General features: G+C 50.7%; 2 protein-coding genes across 4 annotated transcripts in view; one reads left to right on the forward strand and one right to left on the reverse strand.

The window, feature by feature from the left end:
- The first annotated feature begins 51 nt into the window (after positions 1–51).
- TCFL5 (transcription factor like 5) lies at positions 52–13,998 on the forward strand. 3 transcript variants are annotated; one of them, XM_032257086.1, is made up of 6 exons: positions 52–630; positions 1,303–1,489; positions 2,080–2,242; positions 3,982–4,228; positions 6,732–6,873; positions 13,055–13,998. In XM_032257086.1, the coding sequence occupies exons 1-6, from the start codon at positions 143–145 to the stop codon at positions 13,175–13,177; spliced, it is 1,350 nt and encodes a 449-aa protein (XP_032112977.1). In that variant the 5' UTR covers positions 52–142; the 3' UTR covers positions 13,178–13,998. The 3 variants fall into 3 exon arrangements, with proteins under 3 accessions (XP_032112977.1, XP_032112975.1, XP_032112976.1); XM_032257085.1 differs by having other exon boundaries at positions 158–630; positions 3,985–4,228; XM_032257084.1 differs by lacking the exon at positions 13,055–13,998 and having other exon boundaries at positions 128–630; positions 6,732–7,113.
- A 15-nt stretch (positions 13,999–14,013) lies between these two features.
- COL9A3 (collagen type IX alpha 3 chain) overlaps positions 14,014–15,207 on the reverse strand; it is a 24,836-nt gene continuing 23,642 nt past the window's right edge. The window contains exon 32 of the mRNA XM_032257082.1: positions 14,014–14,507. Coding sequence (XP_032112973.1) covers positions 14,317–14,507 — 191 coding nt within the window. The 3' untranslated portion in view covers positions 14,014–14,316. The remainder of the gene's footprint in view (positions 14,508–15,207) is intronic.

The raw sequence follows: 15,207 nt of genomic DNA on the forward strand, positions 1-15,207 counted from the left end.
GTCGGGCCCCGGGCCGCGGGAGCCGCCGCCGGAGGCCGGCGCGGCGGGCGGCGAGGCGGGCGCCGAGGGCGCGGGCGGCGGGGACGCGGCGCCGGGCGAGCCGGGGCTGAGCTTCACGACCACCGACCTGAGCCTGGTGGAGATGACGGAGGTGGAGTTCACGCAGCTGCAGCACTTCCTCTGCTCGCACATGGAGGCGGCGGCCGACGGCGAGCTCGAGACGCGCCTCAGCTCGGCGCTGCTGGCGGCGGCGGGCCCGGGCGCGGGCGGCTTCGCGGCGGGCGGGCTGGGGGGCGCGGCGCCCGTGTACCCCGTGCTGTGCCCGCCCGCGCTGGCGGCCGACGCGCCCTGCCTGGGCCACATCGACTTCCAGGAGCTGCGCATGATGCTGCTGAGCGAGGCGGGCGCGGCGGAGAAGACGCCGGGCGGCGGGGACGGGGCGCGGGCCCGGGCGGACGGCGCCAAGGAGGGCGCGGCGGCGGGCGCGGCGGGACCCGAGGCGGCGCCCGAGGCCCGGGCCAAGCCGGCCGTGCGCGTCCGCCTGGAGGACCGCTTCAACAGCATCCCCGCCGAGCCGCCGCCCGCGCCGCGCGGCCCCGAGCCCCCCGAGCCGGGCGTGGCGCTCAACAAGTGCGTGCCCGGCGGCCGGGGGCTGGCGGGGCCCGGGTGGAGGCCGGGGGCTGGCGGGGCCCGGGTGGAGGCCGGGGCCGGGGCGGAGGCGAAGGGGGCCCCGCTGCGCACGCCCCCAGCCTGCCCTCCCCGCCGCAGGGGGCGCGGGCCCCACCGGGTCTGGGGCCGCCCCGAAGGGCTGTGTGCGCGGTGCGGGCCCCGGGGAGCAGGCCCTCCCGGGAGCTGAACAGCCCCGGTGGCGCCGCCTGGAGAGAGGGGCCGAGGGCGCCGGTGGCGCTCCTAGTTGTAGGGAAGCGTGGGAAGGACCGACGCGCCTTTGCAGGCTTTGAGCTCTAAAATGAAGCTCCAGCCTGCAGCCGCCCCCTTGTCGACCCCCAGGGATGGCTGCGGAGGGGCTGAGTCCGCAGTTTTCTGCTCGTCCCCACCTGTGTTGCCCATGTTGGCCAGATGGAGGATGGCGAAAGTGACATTGGTGTCAGGATGTGCTGAGAGCGGGGAGGTGAGGCGGGCTTGCTTCCCGCCAGCACTAGGTGACAGTTTTGCACAGAGGTTTCCGGGGTGAGAGAGGAGCTGCTGTCCGGAAAACTGGCCAGAGCCGTTAGACTGGGATGGCGGATGGATGCTTGTCTGCCACCTGCTCCTGACTTTCTGGGCTTGCTTTTGTCTTGGCAGTTTGGTAACTCTCATTCGCCATCCATCTGAATTAGTGAATGTCCCTCTTCATCAGCAACAAAACAAATGTACAACATTAGTGAAGAATAAACCTGCCGCCTCAGCTACTGCTTTGCAGTTCACCTACCCGCTGTTTACTGCGAATGCTTGCTCCGCTAGTGGAAATTCTAGTCTTTCACAGACACAGGTAAAGAACATGATTTGTGAAGCTTTGCTCTTTTGTATTAAATGGGTAAATTTTAACTTAGTTTGGTTAGGTCCCAAGTGCTTTTTTTTCTCCTTCAGTTACCTTAGCCTTTTGAGCCAGGCATAGAGACTCAAACGCCTATAATCCCAGCACCTTGGGAGGCCGAGTCAGTGGATCATTTGAGGTCGGGAGTTCAAGACCAGCCTGGCCAACATGGTGAAACCCTGTCTCTACTAAAAATACAAAAATTAACCAGACGGTAGTGGCGGACACTTGTAATCCCAGCTACTCAGGAGGCTGAGGCAGGAGAATAGCTTGAACCTGGGAGGCAGAGGTCTCAGCTGAAATTGCACCATGGCACTTCAGTCTGGGCAACAGAGTGAGACCCTGTCTCAAAGAAAAAAAAAAACAAAAACTGTAAAAGTTGAGTATTTATGTGGTATGGGAATCTTTTTAAATCCTCAATGCAACTAAAGTTCTTCAAATCACATATTAGTAGCTTTGATGTTTGTTAAGTGCATTTTATTTGTGCAGTAAAGAGGAGATTAAGCCACATGTTGATAAAATTCCTGTTGCTTCATTTTTTCCAGAGTTCTAGTAACTCATGTTCTATACTTGAAGCTGCCAAGCACCAGGATATTGGATTGCCTAGAGCATTTTCTTTCTGTTATCAGCAAGAAATCGAATCCACTAAACAGACGTTAGGTAGTAGAAACAAAGCTTTGCCTGAGCAAGTCTGGATTAAAGTGGGAGGTAAGCAGCGAAGCGGCAGGCCGAGGGAGCCTTGTCCTCCTGACCAAGCGCTGTGGCTGATGGCGCTTTGGCCTTGCGGGGCAGGGGAGAGAGATGGTTTGTACACACCGGAAACAGTCTGTGTATCTCAGGGATCTGTCCACCTGCTTCCCCGTCATGTCACTGTAAACGTTCTGAGTCTCAACGATAATTAACCTTGGTGTGGGCACGTGGAGTTGGAGGGCTTTTTCTTGACAGTAAAGTGATAGACTTCAATAAATTTCCAGTTATCTTCAGGTTTCTCAAAGCACTTTATAGTTTGATTTTTGAGACGGAGTCTCACTGTCACCAGGCTGGAGTGCAGTGGTGCAATCTCAGCTCACTGCAACCTCCACCTCCTGGGTTCAAGCAATTCTCCTGCCTCAGCCTCCCGAGTAGCTGGGACTAGAGGCGCATGCCACCATACCCAGTTAATTTTTGTATTTTTAGTAGAGACCGTGTTTCACCATGTTGGCCAGGATGGTCTTGATCTCTTGACCTCGTGATCCGCCCACCTTGGCCTCCCACAATTCTGGGATTACAGGTGTGAGCCGCCACGCCTGGCCTATAGTTTTTTATTATCCTTATTTTATACTCCATGAGTGAGGCAGGCAGCTGACATCTGCCGAAAGGCTTTGGTAGGTGGATGCTAGTAGGTGGGTCCTGGCCACGAGCAAGAGGCTGTAAGGTGACGAGGACAGTTTGGAAATAGACACACTGCTGGGGGCGCTGCTGTGCTCACCTGTGTAGTCCCTTCTGCCCTGGAAAACGATGGTGAAGTTACCTGATTAAAAGAACGCTCCTTACACTCAGTTTTCAAGAGTTGGTGAAGACACGATGGGGAGGGAGAGCTGCCGCCTTCTCCTGTGTCAGTCACTCCCTTTTGCTCCCTACAGCGTTTTATGCCAGAGTAGATGTTCACATTGGTAAGCTACAGAGATGAGTATTGAGGTAGCTTCGTGCTGACTACTCAGGTTAAGGAATGAAATATCACCAACACGACTGAATTCCTCTCTCCGTCCCCCCGAAATCATCATCCTTCCAAAATGTGTGCTTTGTGTGGCGTACGCCTGCACGTCCGCACACCTGCCAGTCGCGTGCCTGCAGATCTTTGATGCATGCAGTTCCGCGTGTGCACGTGTGGCGTGGCGTGTTGCGCAGCAGTAGGGCTCCCGCAGTGCTGCTGACTGCCTTGGGGAGGAGAGCTGCTTCTGAAGCAAGGGCAGAACTCAGCTGCTTCAGTTTTGTTCTCTTCTGAGCATTGCAGTAAAATATTGTCAGAATGATTTTTTTTCTTTTTGTTCTTAGAATAATTGTATATAAAGAAAATATTTTTGGGAGGAAATGCGTCCAGGTGTTTTTTGTTTGTTTTTTTAACCATCTGACTTTCAGAAAAAGTGAACAACTTCTTGATTTCTATATTCATAGCTAACACCTGCTGATTAAAAAGAGGGACTTTTGATGACGTCATGTTGGTTGCATAGCACTCGGAAGGCGTCTTTACTTTGACGATTGGTTTTTGTTAGCCTTGTTGTATAAAATAGACTTGGAGCTTAACGGTCCTGCTGACACCGAGCGGCTGCAGTCGGACAGCCTGGTTCACTTCGTGCTGCTTTCCCAGTAATGTTTATATCTTGGATTGAAAAGGCCAAAAGTATATTCAGCATTAATTGAGATAAAAATAAAAAATTAAAAACTGCTTTTTTTCTTCTTTTGCAAAGAAGAAGCGCTATGCAAACAAGCACTAAATAAGAGGAATCGGAGTAGAATGCGTCAGTTGGACACAAATGTAGAACGAAGAGCCCTTGGAGAGATTCAGAATGTGGGCGAAGGTGCCGCAGCCACGCAGGGCGCTTGGCCGTCCTCGGAGTCCTCACAGTCCAACCTGGGGGAGCAGGCCCAGAGCGGGCCCCAGGGAGGAAGGTCTCAGCGTAGGGAGAGGCATAACCGAATGGAAAGAGATAGAAGGTAATGCATGCGCCGGCTCCTCAGGCTGACTTGCATATGGTTACCTTAGTCAGGCGTGGTTATCACAGACAAAACAACCCTTAGCTGTTTCTGTGTTCAGAGGGAGGAGAGGAGGTAGAAGCGCCATGAACTTTCCCAGATGGATCAGGGATCCCCCAGACTGTGCCAGGCTCTCTGCTCACTAGGAGGACTCCTGGGACTGGACGTGCAGTCACTCTCAGGCTGTGACTTGTCAAGGAGAAAGGCTGCCAGGCAAGATCGCAAAGGCACGTGGGGAGGAGGCAGGAGACCGGGTGCCAGCTTCTGAGAGCACACTGTGCAACCAGGCACGCTGCCCAATGCCCCCAGCTGTGTGGTCTGGAAACGTGGGTGAGGTGTTGCCAACGAGGAGAGCTCGACAGAAACCAGAGGCCTGTCCCCCATTAGGAAGGCGGGGGTCCAGCGTCAGCCATGTTGTTTGCACAGCGCAGGTCCTGTGAGCCGTTCTTAACTCATCTCCCCGAATCTGGGCTCCCAGGCTGTAGGGGGCTAGCCTTGCACGCAGGCTTTTCAGAGGAGAGCGGCCAGGCAGTGACAGTAAGTGCTGCTTACCAGCCAGCGGTTCTGCAGGTTTTGCCTGGTTCTTCTTAAGATTGCTGGGAAGGAGGAGGTTAAAATTGTTATTTAAGTGGTTTTGTCTGCGGATTTTATTTGTGGTATCCTTCTGTGTAGATGTAAGGAGTGGTTAATTTTTTTCTATTATAATTGGGTTTTTATGCAACATTTCCCTAATCTATAATTAATTATGTAATTTATTGAGTATTGGTACTGTGTACCAGTTTCTGTTTTACGTTCAGGAAATAAATAGCAGCAAGTGAGACAAGTACTGGAGCTTGAAGCTCCAAGGTTGAATGTTGGGCAAGGCAGTTTCTTTTCAAGGGATCTGTTCAAACTAGCTAGGGCCTGGTGCAGTGTCTCACACCTGTAATCCCAGCACTTTGGGAGGCCGAGGTGGGAGGACTGCTGGAGCCCAGGAGTTTGAGACAAGCCTGGGCAATATAGCAAGACCCCGTCTCTAAAGAAAAACCAAAATATTAGTGGTGGCGGTGGCGCACAGCTGTAGTCCCCGCTGCGTGGGAGGCTAAGGTGTGAGAAGATTGCTGGAGCCCGCGAGGTCAACGCTGCAGTCGGCCATGATCATGCCACTGCCCTCCAGCCTGGGCCACCAAGTGAGACCCGTCTCAAAAAAAGGAAAAGAAAAAAGCTAGCTAGATAACTTTTATGATACTTAACCACACAGACTAAGGACTTCCCCGAACCTACTGTGAATCATGAAGGGCATTGCACCTGCTCTGATGTTTATTTCAGACATTTATTGAGTACCTGCTGTGTGGAAAGCCTTAGACCTTGTGTTGATAGTTTGAAAGTTTGCCCTCCAGCTCTACTGCACAAACTTGTGGTTAGAATTCAATGAGCTGATAAAGAGTGTTTGGCTCAGTAGGCCAGGTGCGGTGGCACAGGGCTGTCGTCCCAGCACTTTGGGAGGCCGAGGCGGGCGGATCTCGAGGTCAGGTGTGCGAGACCAGCCTGGCCGACACAGGGAAACCCCATCTCTACAAAAAAATACAAAAAGTCAGTCGGGTGTGGTAGTGGGTCTGTAATCTCCACTGCTTGGGAGGCTGAAGCAGGAGAATCGCTTGAACCTGGGAGGCGGAGGTTGCGGTGAGTTGAGATCACGCTGTTGCACTCCAGCCCGGGTGACAGTGTGAGATTCTGTCTCAAAAAAAAAAAAAAAAAAAAAGTTTGGCTCAATGCCTAGAAGTCCAGCTGCTGCTTTGACCTTGCAAAGTCTCATTAAAATTCTAAATGTATGGGAGTGAAGATGAATGGCCGGGGCCATATTGAATCAGTTGCTCAGTATCTGCTTGTTTAGGACTTTGCGTGTTACTGAATATAACATGTAAAAGTTTAAGAAACCGTCTAATAGCAAGACTCAAGTTGTTTAAAGTGTCCCTACGAAGACTGAGTTTCAGGATTTTAACAGAGTGTTGGGCCGTGATCCGTTTTGAATCGGGACCTCTCAGAATCTGAAAGCTGTGCGTGAGTTCGCAGTAGGGTATGTGGCCCGTGAGGGGCAAGTAATATCAGTCTTGAATGAGAGAGTAATCTGCCCAAAGAAAGCAGACACAAAATGTTGCTTCCAGCTTCAGGGCCTTTGGAGCCATCCCTCATCCGGAGACTTGAACGTGGCCTGTGAGAAGTTAAATAGGGAAACTCCAGGGAGTATGTGGGACATGGGGCTGCAGTGGCACCCAAGGATGCTCTGGCATCCCGAAGGCAGTGCAGTGGCCGCCTCTAGACAAGGCCATGGCAGAGCCGGGGGGCTTCCCGTGATGATGGCTGCCTCAATGGCACTCAGGGGCCAGGCTTCCTGAGCTCTGTTTCCCTCCAGTCCTAGAGAAACACTTTACACGTTTGTTTTGCTCTGGCCTCTCATGGTGATGACTTTGGGTTTTGACTGTAGGCGCAGAATCCGCATTTGCTGTGATGAGTTGAATCTCTTAGTCCCATTCTGCAATGCCGAGACTGATAAGGCCACAACTCTGCAGTGGACCACAGCATTCCTGAAATATATCCAGGAAAGACATGGAGATTCTCTTAAAAAGGTTAGTGTTAGGCCAGGTGGATTTTCAGAATTTTACAAATTTTCCTTATCAATGTCCCTCTGTTTTCCTAAGGATAATTCAAACAGTCCTTTGTTTCCTGGAATTGAGCATCAAATACGAAGTCCAGTATGAACAAAGCCCTGCTCGTTAATGATGTAACTTGTCGGCTGGGCGCAGTGGCTCACACCTGTAATCCCAGCATTTTGGGAGGCCGAGGTGGGCAGATCATAAGATCAGGAGATTGAGACCATCCTGGCCAACATGGTGAAACCCTGTCTCTACTAAAAATACAAAAATATTAGCTGGGTGTGGTGCTGCGCACCTGTAATCGCAGCTTCTTGGGAGGCTGAGGCAGGAGAAGCGCTTGAACCAGGGAGTCAGAGGTTGCAGTGAGTCGAGATTGCACCACCGTACTCCAGCCTGGCGACAAAGTAAGACTCCATCTCAAAAAAAAAAAAAAAATTATGTAACTTGTTATTTATTAAAGTAATAGTCACAGCCTTGGGTATTACACTGCAGTGTGTAAATAACCGAAGAGTCAGTTGTCAGGTAGCAAGTGTGGCCTGACGGTTGTGTAGGACATGACTTTTGCCCTCAGAAAACCCTGTGAAAGGGATTAGGAGAGCAACAACCGGCCAGGCACAGTGGTTCATGTCTGTAATCCCGGCACTTTGCGGGTTGAAGTAGGGGGATCTCTTGAGTCCAGAAGTTTGAGACCAGCCTGGGAAACATGGCAAGAACAACACCTCTACAAAAAATACAAAAATGAGCCTGGTGTGGTGGCGTATGCGGTGGTCCCAGCTGCTCAGGGGGCTGAGGCGGGAGGATCCATCGAGCCCGGGAGTTTGAGTTGAGATCGTATCGCTGCACTCCAGCCTGGGCAACAGGGCAAGACCCTGCCCCATCCCCACCCCCCAAAAAGAAAGAAAAACAGAAATGCAGGTAAGTGTCAAATAGTCTGATCTGGACCTCAAGTGTGCCCAGAAGGTTTGTAAGAAATGTATTTCTGTGGACTGGGTGACTCAGAGGAGCTGGGGTGTTAGCGCCAACATCTCCAGTCCCTTGGGGCAGCCACCCTGCCTTGATCCTCTCTGTGTGGTCATGGCAGTGGCCTGCAGCCAGCCGCCATGCCTGGCTGGAACCGGACGTGTGGTTTGAATGCGGGAGTTCTGTCAGCCCCTCGGTGGTCCAAAAGGAAGAAGGTGTCAGTCACAGGACTGGTTCTGGGCCCTGCCTTGGGGGGACCCGAGTTCCAGGTCCCGGTCTCAGTGTTGCAGTGGGCAGGGTGAGTGGCTCTTTGACCTTCCAGGAGTGAGCAGACCTTAGTGAAATACATACGCAGTGTCCTGACTTTGTACCTGGTCAGAGCTGTGGCGGAGTTGCTGCTGTGGACTCAGGCAGGAGTCTCACTAGTGAACGAGCTAAGGTTGCCGCAGCAGACAGACAGCTGGTCGTGTGGGAGCCTCTAGTCCCGGCTGCTCAGGAGGCTGAGGCAGGAGGATCATTGAACCTGGGAGGCAGAGGTTGTGGTGAGCCAAGAGGGTGACACTGCACTCCAGCCTGGGTTGCAGAGCGAGACTCTGTCTCAAAAGAAGGGCTCCTGTGTCTTTGTCATGGGGGGACTGGAGAGAGGCCCCCCACAGCTGGGCTCTGTTGAGTGAGGGTCTCTTCACTTCAGCGCCACGTATTGGCTTACCTCGTCTCTCTTTTCTGTGTCCATGTGACATTCACATCTTGTGAGTTGCATACTTTATTTTTATTATACATTTAATTGCATTATAAAGTGATACTAAGTTAAATGTATTCTAATTGGATCATTTATGGTTGTTTATGATTCAGTTACTCTTGAAGATTATTGTTAGAGGTAGACTGTTGGTATGTTTTGATAAAATAAAGCTTTTATGTTTTAAAAAATGCTTTAATGTTTTGGCTTTGTGTACCTGTTAGTAAATCATCATATAATTTACTCACGTAGGACGAAGGCATTTATAATTTTTGAAATTAAAAAACGTTAACTGTATGGTCAAAGATTAAGTAGACCAAATGCTATAGATATGCTCTTTTACATACATGATGTTTGCTGAATATTTCTGAAATGTAATTACATTGAACCTGATTACTTCTGGGTCACATTAGTAGACCCACCAAGAAATAGGCTGAAGTCAAGTCAGTTCACCGTTTTCTCAGGGCATTAGAACATAAAAGGCCAAAACACATGGGTACTTATTGTTTCCTTTGTGATTTCCCGTTTACTTGCATGCATATTTTTGTTCTTAAAGATGCAATAATGAGAGTTTTAAGCGATTTCTCTGCATTATTTTAGTACACATTTCACTCAGCAGGTCTTTTCCAGGGTAACCAGGCACTGCTGAGGGTGCTGGGGTACCCTGGGCAAGACAGAGACATCTCGGGCACAGAGGGAGGCAGGGACAAGGAAATATGCAGACGGTGGGGGCAGGGCCTTGCGGGTGGAGGACGCTGCTGTGAGCCAACCTGGCAGGGGGGCTGCTTTGGATTGGGTGGTTGAGGGAGGTGCCCAGCCAAGACCCAGTGATGATGGGGAGCTGGCAGCTGGGGCTTGGGGGCAGTAGGGTCTGAGGAGTGCCTACCTGCCTGCCAGCCAGCATTGCCAGGCAGGGCCCTGGGACAGGCTAGGGCCTGGTGAGGCCCAAGTCCTGAGGGTTGAGCGAGTGACAAGACCTGACCCACATCACCCCACTGTGGCTCGCTGGACGATGGCAGCCAGGTGATGGCCCTGGGGAGGAGGAAGGGCACGAGGCTGCCTGTGTTTGTGGCAGTATCAGACAGGGATGCGATGGGAAAAAGGTGTCGGGATGACTTGGGGTTTGGCCTCGGGCTGTGTGGATGGGGCTGTTACTGAGAGGGAAGACTCAGAAGCAGGGTCTCGGCATTCTGAGGGCATCAGGTGGGGACATCGGGAGGCGGGGGTGCAGACAAGGGTGGGGCGGAGCCAGCAACCAGTGATTCACTTCACATTAGTTTCTTAGTGAACAGAGGAAGTACAGTGAACACCTGTACGCTCATCTTTCTGTCTCAGCGATTAACATTTACCCTATTTACTTTGTATACATGCACAATTTCAAAGACATGAAACTTCATCTCTAAATATTTCTTCATAAATCTCCAAGAGGGGCTCACACCTGTAATCCCCCCACTTTGGGAGGCCGAGGCAGGCAGATCATGAGGTCAGGAGTTCAAGAGCATCCTGGCTAACACGGTGAAACCCCGTCTCTAATACAAAAAATTAGCTGGGCGTGGTGGTGGGCGCCTATAGTCCCAGCTGCTCAGGAGGCTGAGGCAGGAGAATCACTTGAACCCAGGAGGCGGAGGTTGCAGTGAGCTGAGATTGCGCCACTGCACTCCGGCCTGGTGACAAGAGTGAGACTCTGTCTCAAAAAAAAAAAAAAAAAAAAAAATCTCCAAAAGACAGGCCTTCCATGTAACCCCAGCACCATTATCACGCCTCACCAAGATGATAAGTCTTTTTTGTATCCTGTAATGCACAGACTAGTCAGATTTGCCCAAAATGTTCTTTTGTTGCCACCATACCTGCCTAATTTTAATTTTTAATTTTCTTTTTTTGAGACAAGGTCTTGCTGTCTCCCAGGCTGGAGTGCAGTAGCACAATTATGGCTCACTGCAGCCTCTGCCTCCTGGGCTCGAGGAATCCTGCCTCAGCCTCCTGAGTAGCCGGGACTACAGGTGTGTACCATCACGCCCAGCTAATTTTTTAATTTTCTGTAGGAATGGGGTTTTTGCCACGTTTCACAGCTGGGCTCATACTTCTGGGCTCAAGTGATCCTCCTGCCTCAGCCTCCCTAAGTGTTGGGACTATAGGCATGAGCCACCACACCCAGCCAAAATGTTCTAAAAATGACTTCCATAGCTGTTTCTTCCCCGAAGCCCAGCACCCAGCCATGGATTATACACCGCATTTGATGATGGTTTTCAGGTTCTTTGAGCTGCAAGAATCCCTCCCACAGCTATTTACTATGGCATTGATGCTTCGAAGCAATCAGGCCAGTTGTCTAGAGAATGCCGCACATTTCGGGTTTAGATGGCTCTATTTACTTTTGGTAATTTAAAATTTTGGCGTAATTTCAAACTTACAGAAAAATTGCAAGAACAGTATATGAAGCGCTCTCTGTAGGCTGGTCCAAGTTTGTTCCATTCTCTCTGTCAGTCCCAGCTTCTGGCAGCTTTCGGAGCTGTTTGATAGCTGCAGACACCGTGCTTCTTTATACCTAAATCCTTCTGGGTTTACTTTTTTTTTTTTTTCTCAGACGGAGTCTCCCTCTGTTGCCCAGGCTGGAGTGTGGTGGTGCCGTCTCAGTTCACCTCAACCTCTGCCTTCCAGGTTCAATCGATTCTCCTGTCTCAGCCTCCCCAAGTAGCCGGGAATACAGGTGCCCGCCTCCACACCCGACTAATTTTTGTACTTTTAGTAGAGACGAGGTTTCACCATGTTGGTCAGGCTGGTCTCGAACTCCTGAGCTCAGGTGATCCGCCCTCCTTGGCCTCCCAAAGTGCTGGGATTACCAGCGTGAGCCACTGTGCCTGGCCTACCTATGGATTTTCATTCTCTTTTTGAACATGCCACTGGAGGGCCTCTCAGCTGCAGAGCGTGTGTAGCTTGTATGTGGCAAATGCTATGTCATGACCTGTTTTAAAAATAAAGTATTGTGCCCCGTGCGGTGGCTTAATCCCAGCACTTTGGGAGGCCGAGGCAGGCGGATCACCTGAGCTCAGGAGTTCGAGACCAGCCTGACCAACGTGGTGGAACCACATCTCTACTAAAAAGTACACAAGTTAGCTGTGTGTGGTGGTGTGTGCCTGTAGTCCCAGCTCCTCGGGAGGCCGAGGCAGGAGAATCACTTGAATCCAGGAGCTGGAGGTTGCAGTGAGCAGAGATTGAGCTGTAGCAGGACAAGCTGCAGACAAAACTCCCGAACACCAGATTTCAAGAAGGACGTGGCTTTCTATGTGATTATATAGAAAGATGATATGGAACTAAGTATGCTAGATATAAGTATGATTGTGTAAGCAGTAAGTTATACTTCAGGCAGTAATTCTATAAGCTAATATAGATTATATTTAAAGGATTATGTAAAGGAAATAGCTGAGTAATAACACTATAAACTAAGATATTCTTCAGGAACTAATTGAGCCTGGGGTTTGCACAGCTGTCCATCCTCGGTGCGCATGTTGGGGGTTACCCACAGTTGAGACCCCACCATTATAATTGAGGCCTCTGTAAAAGAGGTGGTGTGATGGGAGCAAGCCCACCTGTCCCTGCCCTGCCGGCAGGGTACCACCAGGGTCTCCCCGAGGACAGAACCATCTCAGCGGGCAGCACCTCCACCGTGCTGGCCTTGAACCCTGAGTATGTGGCAGTGTGGAAGGGAGTGAGTCACTGTAGGATGGGGGTAGATGCCCCTGACTTGTTAATGGTTGAAACTTTTTTTAATTCATTTTTTGAGATGGAGTTTCACACTTGTTGCCCAGGCTGGAGTGCAATGGCATGATCTTGGCTCACTGTTAACCTCCACCTCCCAAGTTCAAGCAATTCTCGTGCCTCAGCCTCCTAAGCTGGGATTACAGGCATGTGCCATTATGCCCAGATTATTTTGTATTTTTAATAAAGATGAGGTTTTACCATGTTGGTCAGGCTGGTCTTGAACACCTGACCTCAGGTGTTCCACTCCCCTCAGGTGATCCAGTCCCCTCAGCCTCCCAAACTGCTGGGATTACAGGCACAAGCCACTGCGCCTGGCCTGACACATTTAATATCTACACTCTACTTTCTCTCAAATTCTGGGTTTACACATTTATTAGCTAGAGCCTGTTAATGGTTGAAACATTCATGTGATGTATATTTTACTACAATAAAATCAATACAGTGAGGCCAGATATTCTGCGTATTGGAAAAATTAAATAAAAATACATGTACAGTGTAACCGCTATTTGAAAAAAAAATGTTGAAATCTGTTTATCATATAAACCCCCTTGTGAGGGATGACATGAATTTGTGAATGATGCCTTAAAACAGTGTATTTTAAAATCATTTACATAGCTCTTAATTTAAACCTTTTGCACATTGGAAGACAGCAGTTTTCACGTCTATGAATTCAGTATATTAACAACCACTTCTTAACTTTAGGAATTTGAGAGTGTATTTTGCGGTAAAACTGGCCGAAGGCTAAAGCTGACCAGACCGGACTCCTTGGGGACCTGCCCTGCACAGGGCAGTCTGCAGAGTAGCCCCCCGATGGAGATCAAGTGATCGGACTGAAGGAATCCTTTGGGAATGAACAGCCGTTCCTTTGTGACCCACGCATGTTTTCCACAGCCCTGGAATTCTGCTCCGATAGTCTGACTCGAAAGGGACGTGACTCAGGCTGACGGGACTCCGGAAGGGACTTTGAGAGCACATTTTCTAAAGATATTTATCTAGAACCAAATACTTACCCATTAATGTCCTCTTAGACCACTTGGGGAGGAAGCCATCTTGATAATTAGTAAGTATTTTTTTCAATTACCCGATTCCATCATGTTTTCTTAACATGATAACTTAAACATTAGCATCCTTTGTACTTTCTGTAGTCTGAAAAGGTACATTGCTTTTTATTTATCTTATTTACATTTTAAATATGCCCCTTTAGCAATTGGAACAAGTTAAATTGTTAACTAAAAACAGTTTGGAAATTTTATTGGTTCTATCACACCCCTTCGTAATGATTTTGAGTCACATGGTGCTGCATTGCAACAGGCAGGACCATTGTAAACCTTTTTGCTAAACATTTTCCAGATAACTTGCTTTAAAGCTCTTTTGCCCACAAATGAAATATCTCGGTAGATTACCTAAAGGCCCACTCATTTTCCTATCGAGAGTCATTACTTAGGTGAAATACACTGGTATTTGGAATTGAGTTTTTAAATGAGTGGCTTTATTTATGACAACAGATAATACCAGTAGACGCTAGCGTGCCAGAGTCACCTGCGCTCAATACTGTTGACTGGAGATGTGAGTTTGCACAGTAACATCAGACTAGATCTTTGTATGGGAGAGGATTTACTGTACATTAAATTCTTTATTTTTTGTTACTCTGTAGCCAGTCATTAATCTGAAGATTTAATGTATCGTTTTATTGGGATGAGATCATAGTCTTTACACAATGCTATGTAAACAAGTTACTGAAGATGTTTCATCTCACGGAATTGTACAAACATTCTATATATACACCCTGCCTTCTTGCAAGCGCTGGGCTTGCAGACTGGATTAGCTGCGGGCCTCCTGAGGCACGCTCTTGGGCGGCAGCCCGCTCTCCCGGACGTGGCCAGCCTGCCACACCGCCCGCTCCTTGGTGGCCACTCTGCTTTGTCAGGCGTCCTCGTCACTTGCTTGCTTCCTTCCGATGGATTTTATGAGCTTCTAGAGCCAGATTTTTCCCTGACCCCTCCCATCACGGCTCCTTGGCAGGCTGAGGTGTCACAGATCCCCGGAGTCCCCTGGGCCCCGACGGCGCCTGGAAGCCCCGGGTCCCCGGGAGGCCCAGGCTCACCGGGAGCACCGTCCTGGCCGTCTTTGCTGCTGCCGGGCACGCCTTGGGGTCCTTGGGACAGAGCAGAGGGTGAGTTCAGCTGCAGCCCGACCGAAGGCAGTGGGAACTGGCGTCCAGCTGCAGGCAAGCCCTGCTCTTCCGCCAGCTCAGTCTTGGCTTGAGGGGAGGTCACGGGTGCCGGTGGGGTGGCGCTGGCTGGCATGAGTGCGCCAAAAAGGCCAGGTGTGGCCAGCCCCAGGCGGGGTGCGGAGCCATCTTAAGGGACACCCACACTCTGACTTGGACGGGTTTTATGGGGCTGTGTGAGTGGGCAGTAGCTCTGGAGAGGGCAGGGCCTCTGGGAGGGAGGCTGTGAGCTGGCTTTGGTCAACGATGATGGTGGAATTCGGGGGGTGTGAAGGAAGGGCGAGCAGCTGCCTAAGTGGGGTAACAGGGTAATTCACTGAGAAGAGGTGACAGAGTCTAGAATGGTATGGTTGGGGTACAGCCAGGAGGCTGATGCCCAGCAGGGAGAGCAACACAGACCCTGTTCAGAGCCACACAGGTAGAGAGACAGAGCTGGGAGCCTGGGATACCTGCACATTTGGACACCAGGTAGAGGCAGAGCTAGGTCAGCAAAGGAGAGCCCAGGAGCATGGGGCACCAAAAAAGTGGTGTGAGTGTGGGAAGAGAGGGCTCCAGGGCACCCAGGGAGAGGGGTGAGTGAGGAGAGGGGAGGGCTCCAGGGCACCCAGGGAGAGGGGTGAGTGAG

Source organism: Sapajus apella, unplaced genomic scaffold (assembly GCF_009761245.1).
Source record: "Sapajus apella isolate SASKATOON/1434 unplaced genomic scaffold, GSC_monkey_1.0 scaffold96, whole genome shotgun sequence".
NCBI classification, from domain to species: Eukaryota; Metazoa; Chordata; class Mammalia; order Primates; family Cebidae; genus Sapajus; species Sapajus apella.

Excerpts from the sequence above, each read along its gene's own strand:
- TCFL5 (XM_032257084.1), top strand. The coding sequence starts at position 143 with ATGACGGAGGTGGAGTTCACGCAGCTGCAGCACTTCCTCTGCTCGCAC. Across the intron at positions 631-1,302 it reads CCGGGCGTGGCGCTCAACAA|TTTGGTAACTCTCATTCGCC; the intron begins GTGCGTGCCCGG and ends TTGTCTTGGCAG. Across the intron at positions 2,243-3,981 it reads AGTCTGGATTAAAGTGGGAG|AAGAAGCGCTATGCAAACAA; the intron begins GTAAGCAGCGAA and ends TCTTTTGCAAAG.